General features: G+C 46.8%; 1 protein-coding gene across 1 annotated transcript in view; it reads right to left on the bottom strand.

The window, feature by feature from the left end:
• The window catches only part of Med12l (mediator complex subunit 12 like), a 327,698-nt gene extending 325,460 nt beyond the window's left edge, over positions 1–2,238 (bottom strand). The window contains exons 1-2 of the mRNA XM_023704067.1: positions 2,113–2,238; positions 1,126–1,349 (exon numbers count right to left, since the gene is read on the bottom strand). Of these exons, the coding sequence (XP_023559835.1) occupies positions 1,126–1,224 (99 nt within the window). The 5' untranslated portion in view covers positions 1,225–1,349; positions 2,113–2,238. The remainder of the gene's footprint in view (positions 1–1,125; positions 1,350–2,112) is intronic.
• Positions 2,239–22,369: the final 20,131 nt, after the last annotated feature.

The raw sequence follows: 22,369 nt of genomic DNA, 5'->3' as shown, positions 1-22,369 counted from the left end.
GCCTGAACTGCATAGGAGACCCTGTCTCAAAAAAAAAAAAAGAAAGAAAGAAAGAAAGAAAAGGGGGGGGGGCTTATTTACAAAGTCCTTCCTGTGAAATCAGAAGGCCTATAAACTTTTCATAGAGGGCTTTTAGGTTCACAGGAAGATAAGTTATAAGAAGTGGTCACTTTGTATTTAACTAAAGAAAATAAAGGATGGGTGGGCTGCACCTGGCAAACTTAAAGCACAGCTGGGCAGCAGGTGATTTAAAAAAAGAAGAAGCAGCAGCAAGTCCCTAGGCAAATTGTGTAGCCAAGGGTGATCATTATTATAACTGGAGAGTTGTTACATAATTACTTGTTAACTCCTAACAAACAGACACATAGCTACAAAAATGCCATGGTTACCCTAGCTAGTAATATACCTGGTACATGAGTCAAGGTCTCTCCAATTAATTTCATTCAAAGAAATAGCAATCCTGGGACCTATTCCCTTCCAAGGTAACTCCTGCTTTTACATATACAAAACAGCCTCAAGCAATTAAACCAACTGCCTCTAGGGACAAAAAAAAAAAAAAATCAGTGTTTCTCCTTAATATTGATTTTTAAAGGGAAGAAGGGACACAAAGGTACGTTCAGAGGGCTATTTCTCACTTCGATTAAAACCCGACTTTCATTCCAAACTGGAAAATATGAAAAGGGTCCCTCCCCCATGGGCCCATGCTCTGCTGGCGCAAAACGCAAAGACCTTAGTGTCGGATGCACTGCATTCCAACATTTTTCAAAAAGTTTATGAGGATTTACCGAAGCGGCGGAGAGAAAAATAAAGGAAGCAAAAGGAGAGGAAAATGCACAGGATTTCGGCAAGGAAGGAGCCGGTGAAGCGCCCGGGGGCTTAGTGCAAGGCCCGATAACCGGGAAGCGCCCCGGCACCCGGAGAGCAAGCGCCCAGCGGAGCGCGAGGAATGACAGCCGCTGGGTATCCGTCGCCAGGGGTCCCCTCGAGCCCCAGCACGACCCCCGCCTCCCGTCCCCTCCCCGACCCTTCCCCCGCAGCGCCGGCGAAGCCCGCTGGGCCAACTTGGCCCCGGGTCAGCGCTGCGGAGCGCAGCCCCACCGCCGCGGAGGCCGCCGGCGCCCTCACCTCCTTCTGCTTGGGGTCCTGCGGGTAGACGTCGGGCGGCCCGAGCCGGGGGCGCTTCAGCGGTCTCTGCTCATAGCTGAGAAGCCCGAAGGCGGCCATGATCTCTCATGTTAACCGGCGAAATGAATGAGAGTTGGAGCTGGAGCAGCCGCCTCTGAGCACCAGGGAGCAGCACTTTGCAGACAGACTCCCTCTCTCCCCCTCCTCGCTCGCTCGCTGTGGCGCTGCAGGCAGGGGAAATAAAGCAGGTTGGATGCCGCCGCTGCCTGGCACGCAGACGCGCACTGACGCGGGCAGCCTTCGGCGGGCACCCGGCTGCGCTGAGCACGGGACGCGCCGCTCCGGGCGCGGCGCGGGGGCTGGAGGTCCGCCAGGGTCTTCCGCGGCGCCCGCCTCCTACCACTCCCCTTGTCCCCAGGGGGAGGAGCAGCTGATGGGAACGTGTGACTTTTTTCACCAATGGACCCAAACCCACCCCAGCTGGGCGCAGGATGAAGATGGGGGAGGGGGTGAGAAAGGGGGTAAAAAACTTTTCTAGGCGCCTGGACCGGCGGCTCCAGCGCTCGCCCAAGCCCCGTCCCCCGAGGAGAGCGGCGGGGCGGCCCACCCCCGCCCCAGGCCTCCGCGGAGACCCTCTCCCGGCGCCCCGCGGACCCCGCCACCTGGGCGCAGACCAGCCAGCGCGAGGGGAGGGGGGCCTGGAGGGCCGGGGACCGAAGGGATGCGGCGGGTGCCCCGAGACGCCCGCCCGGCTCCGTGGCGCATCCACCGCTCGGGTGCCGCGGCCGCTCCGGGCAGGCGCCAAGGAGCGCTGCGGGCGGTCGTGGCAGCCGGAGGGGGCCGCGCTCACCGCGGCTTGGGGCCGACTTAACCCTTTGCTCCCCTCCCGGGGCTGGGAGGGGAGGCGCTGAGGCTGCTGCGGGCGCCTGCTGGGCCGGCGACCGACTGGGGTCTCGGCCCCTCCCCGCCCCCACCCCAACAGTTTACCTGTTGGTCCGGGGCTAGTGGGCGGGGGCCGCCGCCGGCGGGGGCACTCGGGCGGCCGCAGCCTCCATCATTCGGGTCGGGAAGGGGTAACTGGGCTTGATTTTACTGGTGAGACAGCTGCCTCTCCCGGCCGAGCTCCGGGTCGCCGCGAAGTTTGCCACTGTCTGGGGGCGCCGAGCAACGCCGGCGTCCTCGCCGCCTCTGCCCGCGAGCGCGAGCTTCCGAGTTGGCGGACGCGGCGGCGCGGGGCCGCACTGAGCATGCCCAGCCCGCCGGACCGCGGAGGAGTCCTGCGAGCGCCGCGCGCTCCGATCCGCCGCTCCGGGTTTTCGCAGCGGCAGAGCGCGGGGCCGGCGGGCCGGGGCGCCGGAGCCGGCCGGGGGTCAGACCTGCGCGGGGAGGGCGCCCCGGGGACTCCTGCGGGCGTCCGGCTGCGGGCTCCGCCGCGACCTTTCGCGAGGTCGCGTCCCCGCGGCCTGGACCAGAAGCCTCACCTGCGCCACGCGCGTGGATGGGGGCGCGAGGTTGTGCGCTCCGGGCCGACGGCATCAGACCAGCCCTCCCTCCTGGCTCGCCGCGGGGCGTGGGCGCCGAGGCACTGGTCCACCTGCCGCGAGCACCCGGAGACCTCAGCCCCGAGGCGGAGACGACCCGGCCGGTCCTGGGGTACCCCGCGGAAGGCCCGCCCGGACGTTGCGCCCCCACTTGGCCAAGAATGATGGCTGCCATCTATGTAGCTTTTGCTTCCAGTCAGAATCTGCTCACAAACCTCTCCAGGTTTTACGCTACCATATAGATGGAGAAATTGAGTCGGTTTAGGGAGGTCCTGTGAAGCTAGTCGGGATTTGAACCTATCAATAGCTGCCTGATCTCAAGTTTCTGAGCTATATTCTGTGCACTTGGTATTGGAAATACGGGGTGCCTAACCTGCACTTGGCCTCATTGTGTCACGTTCCCCGCAACTGGAGAAATGTTCTAGGCTACTGATTACAGCTCTGTAAATTGTGCAGGCAGAATCTCACCTGAAGCCTTTGCAAACTCCTAGGACACGGGTGCTCAGGAAACGCTGTTTGTGAATGTGTATTTACCTGTGCTTCCTTAAAGTACCCTAAGAAAGGAGGTACATATGCCCATGACATATATGAGAGTGGCTAATTCTTCACTCGTGAGGCTGAGTCAGGAGCATGGATTTTGGCTTACTCATCCACAGCAAATACTTCTCCAGAAAGGTTACCTTCCTCTCAGGAGACATTTCCTAACCTCCTTTCCCACACAGCCACAAGGATTTCTCTTCTGATAGCCTAGATACAACTGTATGGATCAACATCCCGTTGTGATATGGGCAATGATCATATCTAGCTCACTTGCTGTAGTAAAGGAACAGCAGGGGACTGGGGAGATGGCTCAGTGGAATAAGCACTTCCCTGGCAAGTGCAAGGGCCTGAGTTCAATCCCTGGTTCCGCAAAAAGAAAAGGAACAGTACTTTTTTTTTTTTTTTTTACTGAACATCCAACTTTCTCAGGAAAGTAAGCATCCATACCAAAACGTGAAGAAACTGTACAGCAAATTTTCATGCATCTCCCAGCTGTGACAAAGTTCACCATTCTCATTTGGGTTTGAGGTGCTGGAGTCTCTTCTGGAGATGGTTTCTAGGTTCTTTCCATCTCAACGAATTGGAACAAAACAAGCAAAAATGGTAACAAAGTTTCATATTTACTGAAGGTAGAGAAAATTAAAGAAGAGAAATTAAAATTGAAGGGCAAAGGAGAAACTGGCTCTGCAGATGGATACTGAGCCGAGTAAAAATAAAATACATAGGAAAAATAAAAGCACACCCTAGAGAATGCGGGTGGGCTAACAGAGGTGGCATGGTAGTAGTGCCTTGTCTTTTTATTCATTTCACACCTGAGTTGGTCCTGAGAACTGTTTGCACAAGTGTCCAGGATGTGAAGCCCTACCTTCTATATCACTGTCACTTTTCCTATCCCCACCAGACTCGTGCATAGGTTTACTCATTGCTGTAGCCCAGGTGGCAAGTATAGGACCTGGCACATGGGCATTCCAGAAATGTTGGCTGGTGGTGGAGGAGAGGTGTGCAGTGGGGCAGGGGAATTGTAGATGGATCAACTATTGCATTATTGGTGGTTCTTTAGGGATACAATGCGATGCTGCTCAATGTAACGCCTATTCTAGTGTGAGATATGCCCTAAATTCTTCCCTTGGCATACACAGACTAGTTCCTCCAACCAAAACACCACTGAAGTACTTCAAGTCTTTTTTTTAAGACAGGGTTTGCTCTGTAATTCAGGCTGGCCTGAATCTTTTGAGAATTGACAGGTATGTGTGTTTTAATTAAGATTTTTATATTTTCCTGCTTTTTTTTTTTTTTTTTTTTTTCAGTACTAGCACTTGAGCCTGGTGCCCTCATACTGGGCTACATTTTCAGCCCTGTAATTTTTTGTCTTTAAAACTTTTTGACAAGAGTCTCACTGAGTTACTGTTACCCAGACTGAGCTCAAATTAGCAATCTTTATGCCTCAGCCTCCAGATTCCTGGGATTACAGTCATGTACCATGACACCTGGATGACAGGTGTTTGAAAGCAGACTCTTTCCTTGGGTCACATCCAACAACTTCTTAGAGATCACTTAGCCCCAGGAGCTCCCCACTGCTTATGCTTATGTTTCCTCCGTAAACCTTGGTTTTCAGCATTGTGCGAGGAGTACCTATAACTGGGTCCAGTTTTGTGCTCCTGGATAAAGTCCTTTAAGATGGCTCAAGCCTGGCTTCATCCCTATTTGGTCTGCAGTAAAAGCACACATAACACTTCCCTACACAATCTATGGGAGCATTTCCTAACCAGCTCTCTCCTTATCAACCATGGACACATTTAATAAACTACAGCCCACGATGTGAATTCTCAAGTGATTTCCACAGACTACAGAGGACAAACATCAAGTGTGAGGTCAGTGATTCCCCCCAAAGTTCTTTTCATGAAGCTTAAAGTGAAAAATAACATGTAATTGGCAAAAGGCAGAAGCACCCTCATATTTGCAGAGCTGATTTCAAAACTGACCATGAAGAATGGTGAAGAGCAGAGGCGGGGTGTGGGTCCATTAGGTGCTGTGGCTCTGCTATTTCTATTTTACAGATTAGCAGGTAGGGCTTCAGAGGTGCAACTGCTGGTGCAAGGCCCTCAAGGTAGCAAGCTGCAAAGCCAGAATGACACCCAGATCACGCTGACCCTGCAACCTGTGCTCGTTATTTTTGTCAGTGTATTACACACATTATCATTTATACAACACATATAAAGATGAGCCAGCTCTGGCATAATGAAACTCATGACAGCTTGCTGTAGCATAGCCGCATGCTTCCACTCAACTGGAAAGAAACAATTCTCAGTGTAGTGCCTGTAGGTGAAGAAATTAAAGTTGCAGGGTTTCCTCACAGGACTGATGCTTGTCCAGGTGTACATATTACTGTGTTTTGTTAACAGATTGTCTACAGGCAGTTTTGTTAACTTTTAATTTTTCTTACACCCCATTCCATTTACATGTACTTGTCTTGTGTCTACTTCTGATTCAGGAAAGCACATGCCCCCTTGTCTTTTAGCCTTTTAAAGAAAAAGAAGACTGAATGACATTCACAGGTTGATATTAATTTTGGAGTGCTCTGTCCAAACTGAGTTATCCAGCTCTAATAAAGACTTTATGCTTTTAGAAATGAAAGAATGTAACAGGGAGACTCTCAAAGCAACAGTGACCACTAAAACTATATTGCAAGCCAAAATGCTGTGTGTATGCTTAAATTTTCTCCTAGTCTTATTAGAAAGTAAGAAGTGGGTGAGATCAAAACATAACAAGAATTTGAATTAGAAACTGAACCAATGATAAGGCAAAAGATTGAGCACCTTCTTGCATAAATGGTGCCTGACTTAGTCACAAAAAGAAAGCCTACTGGTTAGTTGCTGGAGGAGAACAAACAACCAAGTTACTGCCCTTAATCAGTGTCACGGAGCTTTTCAGCACTGGAGTCAGCTAACCAGAGCTGCTGAAGCTCTCCAAGACAGACAAATACTAAATACCCTCAAACATTCAGTAGGAAATCAGAGTACTGGTCTGTTGCTACACAAAGAAATCCTCTTCTGGGAACTGAAATACGTCTATCTCTTCAGGGCCCACCAGATAGCTCAGCAGATTAAAGCAGGCACTCAGGAACTGGGATTCGATCCCCGGGTGTGCTGTGCTGGCCTGGCCCCCGTGGTGCACTGAGAGGGCGACTGAGACTGGACATGGTGGCACGCCTGTAATCCCAGAGCTTGGGAGGCTGAAAACAGGAGGATTGCTACAAGTCCAATCTGTGTAGTGAGATTCTGTAGACCCTGCACTAAATACAGTTTAAAAAAAAAGAAAAAAGTCTATCTCTTCTCTCACAGTTCACATTGTTGGTGGTTTTAAGAACTGTTGTGTATCTGGATCAGTTTACACAAGTTTAATGACCATAAAATTAAAGTGAAGGGAGCTGGGTAAAAAAGAAGTGTTCAGACGGCCCAACAGTAGAATGCCCCGCCCTTGTGACAGGAATGGGACAGATGTTGTGGTCCACTGAACCCATCACTGGATACACAAATGAGTAATTATTGTCCAATGCCTTTACTGTTTGCTTCAGACCAGAGATTCCCGATTGTCTAAAAATATTTTTTCTTTCTTTTTCTCTTTTTTTCTATTCTCTCTCTCTCTCTCTCTCTCTCTCTCTCTCTCTCTCTCTCTCTCTCTCTCTCCCCCCCCCCCACCCTCTCTTGCTGGGGATCAAGACCTTGCACTTGCCAGGAAGGAGCTTAAGCCACTGAGCTATCTCCCTGTAAAAACATTTTTTCTTGTTCTCTTTGATTTACTTCTTTTTTGCTTTTCTACAGTGCTGGGGATTGAACCTGAGGTGTTGGTCATGCTAGGCAAATGCTTTATCACTTGCAATATCTCTAAACCTGTTTTGTTTGGAGCTCACACTATACTCTAGGAAAATCTGCCTGTGCTGGGTGCACACTCCCTAATAACAGCCATCTATGAGATGTGAGGCAGTGGACCCGATGCTTTGAGTTTGCTCTGTTGTCACAGTCCAACTGACCAGCTGCTTTCAGAGGTCTGACACATCTGCCTACCTTCTCTAGCTTGTGACAGTGACAGTCCTGCTCTATGAACATGTAAAAAAGAACATCAGTTTTGAGTCATATAACTGAAGAGCTTACTGATTTATTATTATTATTATTATTATTTCTTTTGAGACAGCATCTTGCTAGGCAGTTCAGGATGACCTTGAGCTCACTGTGTAGCCCAGGATTGTTTTGAACTCCCATCAATCCTCCTGCCTCAGCCTCCAAGGTGCTGGCATTATAGACATGCACCACCATTATTATTAAGTAGTGGAGACTACTGTCTTAGGCAGGTGTTAAGTAGTCAAGACTCCTCTCTTAGCTGGGCATGGTGGCACATCCCTATAATCCCAGCACTCAGGAGGCTGAGTCAGGAGGATCTTTGTGAGTTTGGGGCCAGCCTGGACTACAAAGTGAGCTCAAGGCCAGCCTGAACTGAATAGCGAGACTCTGTCTCAAAAAGATGGGGGAGGGGAAGACTCCTTCCTGATCATCTTTTAATTACAGATATGGCTCATCTGCTAGGATGGATTACACCTGATATAGGTTAATCCTACAATTGCTAATTACTAAATACTTCAATTCTCTGCAGATTATTTCCTTTTCCTAGTTCTAGAGGCCTTCTCTTATCTTTCCTTGTATACCCACTCCACTCAGGTAAAGCAAGAAAGCATGGAAAATACATTGAAATTATACACGAAACTTCAATTTTATGCAAAAATATCTTGACAGATTGAAATAATAAACTAAATGTAACATGTTCAAATTTTATTGAAAACTAAATTCTTCTTCCCCTACTAGACATATGACAGGTAGTTTGGGTTCTCCTGTTTACTAAATCTAAAGTTTAAATCCTAAGCAATAACAAACAAAAAAATGCTTTACTCTGAGTAGAACTGAGGAATAGGAGTACACAAATCAAATACACATACCCTCTATCTATTAGTATTTTTATCATTTTTTAACTCATTTCCCACCATGCTCACCACTATACCTGTTCCCAGGGCTGTTAACAAGAAATGAATGTTATCAGTTTAATTTTCACCTCTTTCCTTTCTTCTCCTCAGTCTCTGAAACAAATGCTGTCAGTCCATCGACATGGTCAGTGAAAAGATAGGCAGAAGAGGCACAGAGCTGCTTTTAAGGGTGAGTTCTCCAGACTGGACTACAGATGAGAAGAGTGTGGCTCTCCCGCTGCCTTCCCGGGTGCCCACGCTCCTGGGGCTCGGCGCCTCTGCTCTGCCCTTTGCTCATGCAGGCTCTGCACGCACCCTCTGTTCCAGGCTGGCTGCCCTCCAGTCCCCTCACCCACAGCTCACACAGGACTCCCTCAGTCTCTTCCCCCTCGCGCTGCTCCTGTGAACTTACTGTCCGTCTTGCTCAATCCAGCACCCCCGGGTGGCCCTTGTGTCTCCTTCCAGGACAAGACAGTGGCTGATGTCTTGGGAGTCAGGAGAAAAGGAAGGGTGCCTCTTGGCTACAGTTGTGTTATATGGATTTGTGGACTGAAAGTTATGTCCCAGAAAGGATGCTGCAAATCAAGATGAGCCATGTGTGCAGATGAGGAAGTTGAGGAGCTATTGGCTCAGGTGATTGGAAAGTGGTTGTGATTAACGTGGAAGGACAAGGCACTTGGTGCATGTCTTAGTTCAAGCTGTTTCAGTGAAGTCCCATAGGCCAGGTAGCTTAAATAACAGAAATGCCTTTCTCATAGCTCTGGAAAGTTTCAGGAATGAGTGGAGTCACTTCCTGGTACAGGTCTTCTTCCTGGCTTACACACAGACACACATATAACAGGAAGAAAGACCACTTTTTTTGTCTTTTATTTTTCAGTGTTAAAGATTAAACAGGGGGCTACTCCAGCATTGAGTGCCATCCTTGCTAATACAACATTTAAACTTCTCAGTCTTAAGATCAAGATTATTTTTATAATGGTGGTAAGGCATTAGTTTGATCCAGGCTAAGCTAGGAAGTTCATTGAGCCATCATCCAGGCATGCTTCTCACTCCTCGTCTTTATATTTGCTGAGGTTCCCACTCATGAGCTACGGAAGCTCTGTGGGGACACATCTGCAGCTGCTTAAGCCCGTCTAACTGAGAACTTGTGTTCAACTCCAGTGCCTTTGCTTCTTAAACCATACTGTAGCTGCCTCAGGAGTGGAGGTTCCCAAAGTCCTGCCTCACCTCTGGGATAAACCAATAGATAAGAAGAGCAGAAGTAAGACATTTTCTTCTCTGTACCACAGTGAGTCTAGCATGGCTCTCACAGAGCTTGAGTTCCCCACACTTACAGAGAGCTGAAAACAAGATTGGAAGACCAAACCAACATCCCCTCTTACTAGTAGGCTGTGGCATCTCCAAGGAAAAGACAAACAGGATAAGGAAGGAGTCATGTGTCCCTCAGTGAACTCAGAAGTGCTGTCTCCTAATAATGAAAAAGAAAGCAAATGCCCCTTTCCTTAATAAGTTCCAGTAGCCAGTTCAGGACAAACCCCTCCCAGAACAGCCTAGTGAGCAGGAAGGTATTACCTGATGTGCTGCGATGCTTTGACTCCAGCTGAACACAGAGGCCAATGAGGTACTCTGGTTACAGAGATCAGTGGTCTCTGGGTCAGTTCATCCTGTAAGTCTGCAGTGAAACCTTCCTGGATCTGCAACATAGATCATGCCAGGATGCTGGGCAATCAGGTAGAATCTAATCACTTCCTAGTGCAAGAGCCCTACCAGGTCATTCTTGGTAGAGTTGTAGCCCCCAAACCTCCATTTTTTAAATATATGTTTATTGTGTATTTGTCATGTAATGTGTTTTAAGTGCTAGACATACAAGAGATACAATTTGGAGTTGATGGCACTTACAATATGTAGAATAGACATACAAACAATACCACAAATTAATATAAGGTCACCACAATGAGGAGAGCTTTCAAAGAGGACAGAGTTTATGTGTCCTAGAAGGGAGATTTCCCCTGAAAGCAATGATCAATATGAGTTATAAAAATTAAATAGATAGAAATTAACTAGATAAAAATGAAGAAAAACTGTTCTAAGAAGGAACACTTATAGGAAGACCCTATGTCTAAGAGGACAAAAAGCCAGAATCCCTGAGAAGAAGAAGAACAGGGACTGCTGCATGAGGTCAGACCAGGGTGGAGAGGGACAAGGCCTTGGAGGACAGCACATGTTATTAAGAAATTTGGTCCGGTAGAAAGCAGGAAGCTATTGAAAGCTTTCAAGCAAGAGCATAACTCAGTGTTAGAGCCTAGCATGCATGAGGCCCTGGGCTCAACCCCCAGCACTGTCTGAATAAATAAATAGAGAAGACCGATGACACAAGTAGACTTACACGAAGAGATCGTCTTAGATCTTAGAACAATGGCTGGAGGAGAAGTGGTTAGAGTAGAGACGGAGGAGGCATAGGGAGTAGATAGCTGGGAGTGCACCGGGACATGACGCCTGCCAACGGTTGTGGTGGAGCGAGTGGTTGAGGACCAATGGGAGCGATATTTGAAATTAAACTGACAGACTAAGTGGTGATCAGACATGAAGGGTGGGAGTGAAGAGGTAGTCTAGAAAGATTCCTACGCCTCTGGGCTGGCTGCAGACAAGATCAGTGGAGGTGACAGCCACTTTCAAAGAAAAAGTGAGGGAAAAAATTGCAAGCAGAGTTGTTTTGGGTGGTGTCAAAGGAGGGATGGAGAGGAAGATAGAGCAAGCGCTTGATTCTGGATGCAGTGATAGCAGTGAGGTGATACAACAGCCTCTACTATGACTGTCACGGACCCTCACGCTTCATCATCACACCCTCGTGTAAGCCATGTTTCCTTGTGTATCACTGGGCTTAGTGTTCTCCTTCTACAATAAGGCAGCAGTGATGGGACGTTGCTTCCAAGGACACTGACTTCCATCCTGTTAGGGGTGGAAGAAAGAGTAAATTGACAAATTATAAATTGATGGAGCATGTCCCAGGCTCTCTTCCCTTGCTTCTCTCCCTGCCCCCACCGCAAACAAGCTGCTATGCTGCAGGTTGCCCTGTGTGTAGGCTCCCTGATAGGGAACTGGCGTCTCTGAGCAACAGCCAGCAAGGACCCACCCATAGCCCAGACGTGGGTCCTCCTCCGTCTGGGTCTGAAGATGACTGCAGCCCTCACAGCACCCTGTCTGCAGCCTCCCAAGAGACTCTGAAATGAGGGTATGGCTTTGCCATCCCTGGACTCCTGATCCATGGAAAATAGGAGATAATAAATGTTTGTGGTTTTAAGTGTAAAGTTTTGCAAAAATTTGTGACAAAACAATAGTTACTATGGGTTACTTTCATAGATACGAGAAAATATATTAGGTTGGAAGTAAGTTTATATGTCAGGAGATTAGAGAAATTTAAGCTGAAGATATGAACTTGTGGCACACATACACTTAAGGAGAAAGAAAGCATGAAGCAAAGGAGAAAGTGTTAAAAACAAGTCTGGAGGACCCTTCCACTGACCAAGTAGAGCCCAAAGAGTTTGCACAAAAGAGAAGAGGGATAGCCAGAGATGTGGGAAGAAAACAGGGAAAAGCTGACGCATGTAAACCAGTGAAAAGCAGTGTTTGAAAGAGTAGGGGACAGTCAGGCAAGAAAAATAGTGAAATCTTGGTTTTGATGTAAAAGTAGTTCACAATTCCAGCAAACGATACTATGTATACTGGAAGCCAGAAGAATGGGAACGATGAAAATGGAGACCCAATTATAGACAGCTCTCCAGAGAATTTTGTTTGTCAAGTTAGGAGACAGATCAAGAGCAGTAACTGGAGGTAGATTATTTTGTAAGTCACCTTTCTATCATGGTGGAAAAAAATACCTGAGAAGAACAAGGTAAGGAGGAAAAGTTTATTTTGCATGGTCTCAGAGGTGCCAGTATCCAATGGGTATCGGGCTCCGTTACCATGGGCCTGTGGTGAGGCAGAGCATCATGGTGAGGAGTACATGCTGAGTGAATTTCTTAACTTCATGGCAGCCTGGACATAAAAACAAAGAGCTCGCCTCTATAACAAAGATCCTCTCAAACCCCATTTTGCTATGACTCAATCAATGGTCAACTCTATTAATGATGTGAGAAAACCTCATGATTGAATCATCTCCCAAATGCCCCAACTCTGAACACTGCTGCACTGAGGGCCAAGCCTTCAACATGTGAGTTTTAGGAGACATTTCATCTCCAAACCATAACAATTATGATTGTTGTGTTGTTTTTTAAGGAGAGATGTGTATAGGCATTAATTTAAAAATGAGAGTGTTTCAACTGAGAGAAAAAATATTAAGTATTCAAGAGGAAGAGAAAAAATAAGAGATAATGTAAGGTTTTTGTAAACTAGGATTGAATCCCATTAGATGGGAGGTGAGACAGGCCTGGTAATAGACCAGAAGAGAAAGACCCATAATATACCCTGGGCAGTGAAGGGAGTTTTGTTCTGGTGACTGAACCAGGACCTTATGCATAGTGGGCAAGTACTTTACTACTGAGCTGTACTCTCACCCCTTCTGTTTTTCTCTCCAACATAGTATAATGGGATTGTCTTCTCAAAAAAAGAAGAAGAGAGTAGAGTTGTAGGCTTGAAGAAAAGAGAAGGGTTAAAGACAGTGCATGGGAAAATGAAAATCATAAAGTGTTCGTTCAGTATGAGGACGCATTTGAGGTTAATGACTGTGAACCTCGAGTGAAATCAATCTGCCCTATTGGGTAATCTTCAGTTTCTTGGACAAAGGCCCAGGGAAACAGTTGGGCTCATCCGAGGACAGAGCTTAGACAAATGGAAATAATAGAAGGACACATGGGTCTAGGAGAATAGAGAAATGTAGGGCAAAGAAGAACTCAGAAATTCTGCTTGTAGAAGTCTTGCTTGATGATAAGGGAAGCAGGAGGGGAAGGATGATGAGTTGAGAGATAGAAGAGAACAAGCAACACCAATGATGCTGAAGAAAAGTTGCTATGAGAGCAACTGAATAAACACCTGAAAGAAGATGAGAGTGTGGCCAAGCAGAGTTCAATGGAGTAATTTGGAGGAGTAGCATCAAATATGTAGTATATTTTCACTGCTCTGACCAAATACCTTAAAAAATCAACTTAAAATAGAAAAGGTCTGTTTTGGCTGATGATTTCAGAGGCTTCAGTCTATGGTCACTGTCTTCAAGGCAGAAACATCATGGCAGAGGGCATGGTAAAGCAAAACTGCTCAAGTCATGATAGCTAGGAAGCAAAACGAGAGGGGAAAAGACCAGAGAAGGAGCAGCCAGGGGTTAGACACAGTTCCTAAGGTCACATCTCCACAACCCAGTCCCCTCAAATAGGCCTTACCACCGAAGTTTCTATTATATCCTTGAAATGCCATCAAAGTATGATCTGTGGATTTATATACTTACGACATTACAATTCTCAAGATCCAATCCCATTCTGCATGCCCCACTTCTGAAAACAGAGTTTGGGGTGACATTCTAGGTCTAAGACATAGCTATAGGCAGTAACAATGTCAATGGAGGGGCCGGGGAGACGGCTCAGTGGAATAAGCGCTTCCCTGGAAAGTGCAAGGGCCTGAGTTTGATCCCTGGTTCCGCAAAAACAAACAAATAAAAAAGACAATGTCAATGGAGTTCTGTGGGAGGGGGTGGCTGAAATCACTGGGGATGAAAGAGGATCAGTTCCTGGGCTGTCTAAAATCAGATTTCTCATTCTATGAAGGAAAATGTATCTTATTTAATGAAGCCAATAGTCGTTGACTTGTCTTTTTATGTGTGATGTATTGTATTTCCCATAGAAATATCAGTCTACCCTGTTGAGTTGAAATGCAAGGGGTACGAGAAAACAGTTTGCCCATGGCAGTTCTGCAGGAAAAGTAGAGGACTTGGAGAAGAAGCCAGAGGTAGCAAAGGTAAGAGGCAGGATATCAGGAAGCATTAGAGAAGAAATTATCCAGACGTGGCAATTATTTTCTGATTATAGGGAAAGTATTCAAGAGGTAAAAATGGAAAAAAAAATAAGGAGAGAAAGCATGGATGGGTGAGACAAAAAGAAGTGAGCAAGCTGTGGGGCCCTGGAGATTGAGGGCACATTTTGGACCTTGACCAGTGTAAACACAAATGAGAGTCGTGATGAATGAGACCTCCCAATTGCTCTGAGAATACAAACCTTGTTATCTCCTCATAGGGATTACTAGATTGCACCAAGGGGAATATCACCTTGTTACAACCTTGGTTAGGAAAGAAAAGAGAAATGGCATCCCTTTGGCATCTCCAGAGAATCAACATATAGGTTCAAAGCTACATAGTAAAACCTGGCAATTTCTCTGGCTTCTCTCTGAATCTCTCCGGGGCAGGAGTACAAGCAGCCCAGAAGGGGGAGAGATTGTGGGTCACAGAGCCTGCTAGGGCAGGGTGAGCAAGGCATTTTACCCTTTCCTCTGATAATTGGCCCACAAGGACTCTTATCTCCCCCAAGGAGGCTGGTGTTCCCCTCCCTGATCCCTCTAAAGCAGAGTGACAGCCGTGTGCCTGCTAGATCATCCATGTTGCCATAGCAACAGACTTGCCCCTGGAGCCGCTGGTTCATGGCAAAATGATAAGGCCTCTTTCAAAGGTTGTTAATGCAGGCTTGACCAAGAATGCAGGCCAGGTGAGTAGACAGAAAGGCTTGAAGCTGAATTATTCAGGACAAAAATCTTACTCAAAATGGTCAAAACCCTACAGAGTCTGAGAATACGCATAAACCAAATTCAACCAACCAGAGGGGAAATCAAAGAAGCAGAATTTAGTCATCAAGTCTCAGGGACAACCCTTTGGTGTATTCTGTGGAGAGAAAAAGAAGAGGGCTGTGGAAGTGAAGAGAAGGGAGGAGGCTAAAGCAAAGCAGACCAACGTCCTTGTGACTCCTTCTCTTTGGCGGGCTCCACAGGGAGCCAGCTGAGCTGTGCTGACCTTCAGGAACCAGGGTAGACACACGGTTCACACCCCCAGTCAGCCCTAGCTCACTTGATTTCAACCCCAAGCCTCACTCTCAATCCATGAAATCAGACTCTATGGGTATGCTAGCACCCCATCCCCAAGTCTCGCTCATCATCTCACCTACGTGAAGTTCTCACATCTCATTGTGGGCCCATAAAATGTCAGATACACCTAGGGCAGCTGGCCAATCTCTGAAGCCAGGGTATGGTTCCTAATTCCTGCTAGAGTTCTTAGCAAGGATGGGACGGGACTTGGTGGTGTATGCACTTCCTAAGGTAAAGATATTTGAAAGCTTATTCTTGTATTCCTTACACACAGCATGGAACATGCTATACAGTAGGAGCTTAATAAATGTGTAATAAGTGGTTGAATGAATGGGTCCTTGTTGACCTTCCTAGCCCTACTCCAGATTCTGGACTCTGCTGTGGGTACCTGCCATTGGTCCTTCCTCTTTAAAGATGGTTCTTCTTATGCCCAAAACTTTTCTCCCAGTTGTCACTTAGAGAATTTTTGTCCAGGGATTCCTGCTGCTATCCCTCAATGGATCCTTAGACACCATTAGGACAAGATTTCAAATATGTATGCTTTTAGCCACCATATTGGTAACTCCTGAATAACAACAACTCTAGCCTGCAGACTTCAGACGTTGGGCTCAGGCTATTTCTTTCTGTTTGCGAACTAAGGACTTACCATCCTGTGCAGGCAGAGCCTATGAACTCAGAAAGCTCTGTCATATTATAGATGGCCTTGAGGGTCTCTCAAGTACTACAGTTTAGGAGTAGGATCATAGCAATGCAATTATATTCTAATCCCCCACAACTGAAGGACTGTAAAGTCTCACTCTAATAAATTAAATGAAAAAGTATATATTAAAAACACCCCTATTTTATTTTTGTGTAGCTTTTTTTTTTCTTTCTTTTTTTTTTTTTTTTGGCGGAACTGGGGATTGAACTCAGGCCCTTGCGCTTGCCAGGGAAGCCCTTATTCTACTGAGCCATTTCTCCGGCCCTTTTGTATAGCTCTTACCACTACTTGAAATTACCTATATCTCATGTTGATTTTTGTCAGTCTTTCCCACTAAATTTAAGCTCTGAAATGTCAGGGACATTGTCCATTTTATGTAGCACTTAAATGGTAGGTGTCCTTCAGTTATTTGAATGGATGAGCTCATTACTCTGAGCATCCTCAGAATGAGTCCTCTGCACACAGGTGCCTGAATCTCTGACAGGGAGCTGGAATGCCTATTTTATTCCCCACTCGTTCCATCTTTCCATTGGTACAGGTACAGCCTCGTCTCTCCTACTCACCATACTGACAAGGCACCAGAACTTCTTCGGCTATCAAAGGCCCCGGTGCCATCTCCTCTCATATCTGCCCAAACCACACTGCACTATGGGCCCACATCTGTTTCACTGACCCTGATAACACACCAGTGTGGAGATGCCTGGCTGGCTCCCCTCAAAAGGAAAGAAAGCATCTCTTCCCGCACCCTTTGTGTTACCTTCATTTCAGAACAAGGCTGTCTTGGGCTTTAGGGAATTTTTATTTTTGTAAAAATAACTTTCCGTTCCTTGCAATAAGTCTCCTTCCCTAGGAATCCCGCATTATCCCACCTCATTGGGAGGCACAGTGCTGGACCCTGCACCAGTAGTACACTGAGTTTGAGTGTGTTTTCTTTCTTCTCATCTGACTTTTATCTGCTGTGGTCCCTCAGTTTCCCTTCTTGTAATCCTAGTGAGAGCCATTGTCACCACCTGCTCCCTAGCATGACTCAACCTATCTGCAGCGCCTGCGGGCGACACTGGAGCAGCAGCCGCAATGGCCACACCACAAGGAACTCGGATTCATTCAGTGGGCGGTGAGGGACAAATGAAGGCCTGCAGTTGGAGGAGTATCTTGGGGAACCAGTGCCTGAGGGATGGGTATTATTGTCCGTGTGTGGGATGAGACATGGGGGAAGATTCTAGCATGCCTTTGGTCATTATAATTCGCTCACCACAGACTCTGGTGGGATGGAATTCTACTTGCCTTCCACATCTCTGTGGGAGTCAATACTTCTCTCTCAGTTTTCTTGCCTTTCTCCTTTGTAAGTACAAGGCACACATGACAGTTGATTTGATATGTCAACAGGACCCTATCATGGGGTGTCCAGATATTTGGCAAAACATTTTGGGTGTTACCTATGAGGGTTTTCCTGGATGAGATGAACATTTGAACTGGTGGACTGAGTGCAGCAGATTGCCCTCCTCATGTGTGTGGGCATCACCCAATCTGGTGAAACCCTGAATAGAATAAAAGGCTGAGTAAGAAAGCTCTCTCTCTCTCTCTCTCTCTCTCTCTCTCTCTCTCTCTCTCTCTCTCTCTCTCTCTCTCTCTCCTCTCTCTCTTTCTTTCCATGCTTGGTTTCCAGCTGGGACATCAATCTTCTGCCTTAGCATTTGGACTGAAACTTCTGCCATGGGCCCTTTTAGTTCTTGGGCCTTTGAACCAGAACTACTCCATCAGTCTCCTGGGTCTCCAGTGTACTAACCTCAACTCTTGAGAGTTTACTATTGTCCAGAAAACTCAGACTAATATACAGGATTTCATTTTACAGACCTCTGTGGATGGGTTGTTGTTATGGTTTGTGTCTAGGTGTCCCCCCCTCCCCACAAAGCCTCATGCAGACTTTCAGAGTTCGGGATTAAGTCATGATCCACTGGGATTATGGCTGTGAGTGCTGCACCCAGCCCGGGGAGGACAGCTTGAATGCAACTTAAGGGAGACAGACTTGCTCTCTGCTGCCATTGTTGCCGCTACTTCTCTGTTTTGCTCTCTTGCTCTTTGCCGCCGCCATGAAAGGCTGCCCTCTGCCATGTGCCGCTCTGCCTTGGAGCCAGCTGAGTGTGGACTCAAACCTCCACTGACTGTAAGCTAAATAAACCTTTCCTTTCTTCATTTTGGGTGTCAGGTATTTGTCCCAGCAGTATGTCATGTGTCAGTTCATATGACTAAGGAGCTGTGGCCATGTCACTTCTGCTAAACATGCAATTGCTGCCACGAGTATCTTCAGAACTCTTCCTCGGATGGAACAAGTCATCACAGAAGGAGCCTCACAACTCAGAGAACACGGCGGTGGTGGCAGCAGGGGTGTGACGTGGTGGGGCAGTCACTGCAATCACCGACACCTGGCCCCCCTAGAGTGGTGGTTGATCCATCAGCTTGGACCCCTGAGAGGCTACATGGAGCCTTGCCCTGGAATGGACAGGCAGAGTACATGAAAGCTCTACAACTCTGGTCTCGAGCCCCTGGGATCCGCAGCTGTTGCTGCAGCACACACTAGCCTGCTTGCCTTATTTTCCTACTTCTCTGTTTTTCCGAACAACTAATTAATAACTTTCGAGACACATCTAAAACTTTTTCTTCTGGAGGGTAGTTGACAAAGGGCTCCAGAACCAGGAAAAATTCCGAAAAAAATCACAAGGGCAATAATTCGACTTGGCCTTAGTTATTCAGCAATGTCCTTACCTGTGTAACTGTAGGAGACTAGAATCATGCATCATGCACTTAGACACACCAACTTTTCATATAGCAGAAACAACCTTTAAAATGTTTCCTTTTTGGCTCTATAAAGCCAAAAGTCCTGGCCGCCCCTGTCTTTGCTGGTCCCACTTAGCTCCTTTCCTTGGAGGATCAATGATCTGGCAGGCATCCCAGGACTTGACGGTTGGGTTTTAAAGGCGAACATGAACATTGCCACTTACTCTGGCTCATGTGTCTTCTGCATTTATGTTAAGCAGACTTAGGCAAGCCTTAATCCTTAGGGCTCATCTTTTTATCTCTATGGGGCTGACCAATTCCATGAACCTGGGGATTTCCTAGCTGGACTTTCCCCCTACTTTTATCTTTCTCACTCTTCTAGGCCACCAAGGTTTGGGTTTAGAGATACACGGTGGAGTGACAGAAAGCCCTGAGCTCATTTTGATGTTGTTGCCAAGTATGCTTTGTATTATGCTGACTTAGTAAACAAGAACTGTACCCCAGATTTCCCTTCCCTGTGTACTTCTGAGTCTACGCAGACCTATGAGACACTTTGCCTAAGATTTGGATTTTTGGAAGTGAAATATTCTTGCCTATTTGTGCATTCAGAAGATAGTTGCATAGGGCCAGGGAGATAACTCAGTAGAATCAGTGCTTGCCTGGCAAGTGCAAGGGCCTGAGTTCAATCCCTGGTTCTGCCTAAATAAATAAATAAATAACCAGAAGATAGTTGCAGGGGCCACAGGAGCCGCTAGCTCCCCTTGTTGATGTGGGCACCAAGACCCCAACGCCTCCAGCTCCACTAGGCCTCCTCCTGCTGCTCTGTCTTTCAAGTCAGGCTCAGCTCTATGAAAGCCTCCCTGGCAGCGCTCCCTGGCATCAAGCTGGAGATTTGGAGGCACTGAAAACCCACCTGGGCTTTCGCTCCTCCTGAGGCTTCCAGCGCATGCTTGCTTCCCTCCCTCCACACCCAGCCTCCCGTGCTGCTGGCCGCCCAGGCCCTCCATGCCCCGTCGAGCCCAGTGCCTGCCTCAGAGCCAGCAGCCGCACAGGGATGGCTGTGCAGCTCTGACAACTGTGTCAGGCCAAATCCCTGTAGCGAACCACGCTGCACGCTGCTCTTCACGCATCTGCTTCCCTGACTGAAGCCTGACTGGTATTACCAAAGGGGACCCTCGATGTTTTTCTCCCATTCTTTGTTTGCCCAGCTTCCCAGGAATCACGTGACAGGGATGGGAATAATTAGTAGGAAGGTCGGGCCCTCCTGGGCTGGCTCACCATGACCTAACTTACATTTACTTAGGTGCCTCGGGGCATCAGTACAAACAGAGATCAGGAAGTCTTTAAAATGGCTGAAATGTCTCCTCACCCACTAGATAAACGAAGTCAAGGGCACCATATTAACATTTAAGGTACCAGGACAGCAAGGAGCACAGAGGACAGCAAAGAGGTGATGTGATAACTTTCCCTGCATGTGTGACTGGACCCTCATACATTAGACACCTAATGTGTGTTATGGAGTCTGCTGAAGGTTGAGGGATTATTTTATATTATGCAGCCTTCTAATGGAAAAGAGCTCAGAAAAGGCATTTGGCTTAAGGATGGAATAAACGTTACTTGACATTCTTTTTTTTTTAACATTAAACCTCTCCCTCCCAGCAGCCTTCTGGAGCAGCTACTGTAGAGGTGCTGTGGTGCCCCCTCCCCTATTAGCAGGCAGGTGCGCTGTCTCCCTGTGGCCATAGTGTTTCCTGCTAAGAGTGTACAGCTCCTCTTTCTCCAGAGACTTGCCTGCAATCCAGCAGAAGCCACCTGGGGACACCACCTTCTACAACAGACGCTGGAGACAGCCAGGAGCCAAGGATCCAGGGACTCAGGGCATAAAACGCTGACTTGCTGCAAGGTGGAGCTGCCTTGTGGAGTGGACTAGAGCTGGCCCCAGCTGAGACCACATTCTCCCTTCTCTCCCCGCTGGGCCCTACTTCCTCTGATCTACCCACATCCTGAGATACTTCTGAATCAGCCCCCCTCCCCATAAGCTCCCTTCTCAGGTTCTGATCATGAGAACCTGACCAGAGATGTGCTGTCAATATCATGATTTTCAGTGAGGAAACAGTAAAGATGGCTAAAGAATGTGCCCAAGAGCCTTTTCTGGATTTGAACTCAGGTAGTCTGAGTCCATACTTTTACTGCTGCTATTTATATTAAAAAGCAGAGCTACTTAATTTCATGAAGAATGTATGTGCCCCTAAAAATTATATCAGTAAGCATCAATTCTAAGCTGCCAATGGGGATGCATATCTATGATTTTAGCATTGGAAAGGCTAAGTCAGGAGAATTGCATCCAGCCTGGACTATACAGCAAGACCATGTTTCAAAACAGATCAGTACTAGCCTCTCTACTAGGATGCTGAGCAATGAAAGACAAGGTCATTGTGCTTCCAAAGGCCTGCAAATTCGTGAAAGAAACAAGCACAGTCACCAGTAGGAGGCACTGTGTTGTACGGATCAACACAGACACACACACACACACACACACACACACACACAGATTTACAATGGCTATTCTATAGATTTTTTTCAACTTTACAATGGTATGAAAGTGATATCAACACAATAGAAGCCACATAATGAATTTGCAGCTTTTCCTGAGCTAGCAGTATGTGGCATGATACAATCTCATGATCATGGGCAGCCCCACGAGCCATGCTCCCAGTCAACTGTGTGAGTTACCCAGTACTTCATCATAACATAGACCTTGTGTGACATGATTTTACCCAACTGTAGGCTGATGGGAGTATTTTGAGCACATTTAGGGGTAGGCTAAGCTAAGCTATAATGTTTGGAAGGTTAAATGTGTTAAATAAAATTTTTACTTACAATATTTTCAGCTTATGACGAGTTTATTCAGCTATGAGCCTATCTTAAGTCGAGGATCATCTACATTTAAATATAAACATACATAAACCTATGCATACATATATAAACCAATACACACTCATAAATGAAAACTCATATAAGCATTCGCACACGCACCCAAGCCCCACCCTTATCGTGGACTCCCTTATAGATGCCAAAAAAGAATGTGTTACTGTAGTCTCTATATTCTAGGAATATATTTGTTAATAGAAGAAATCAAATTGATATTTTGGATATTTTAATCATATGCCTGTATTTCTTTTTTATGTTTCTGTGTTTCTATGTAGTATAGCAGGAATTTTTAAAATATATGAAAGCAATATATTTTTGAAAAATATTTGTACAGAAAAAGAATAATGGTATTTATATGAAAGTAACCAACAGTCCAATGAGCCAAAATATACAAAACTACAGGTCATTTAGGAAAGTAGTAACAGGAATGTTAAACCTTTAGGTACTCGCTGTTCTTGCCTTACTATGTTTTCTACCTCCTGGAGTCCCACAGTCTGTGATCTAAAGCTCCCTCTTCTCACCATTCAGAGCCTCACTATTTTCCTTCCAAGTTCTGCAGCTTCTGCTGATGGTCACACTATTGACCTCTGGGCCAGAATGCAAGCGAGCCGACCCTGGAGTCCTGGGCTTGTGTTAATGCTGTATAATTTACTGACAGTGAACTCAGTTGTCTCATCCAAACAAATGGAG

Source organism: Octodon degus, unplaced genomic scaffold (assembly GCF_000260255.1).
Source record: "Octodon degus isolate 3935 unplaced genomic scaffold, OctDeg1.0 scaffold00186, whole genome shotgun sequence".
Taxonomy (NCBI): Eukaryota; Metazoa; Chordata; class Mammalia; order Rodentia; family Octodontidae; genus Octodon; species Octodon degus.
Note: the sequence above shows the minus strand (reverse complement) of the source record. Positions and strands in the feature narration are given on the sequence as shown.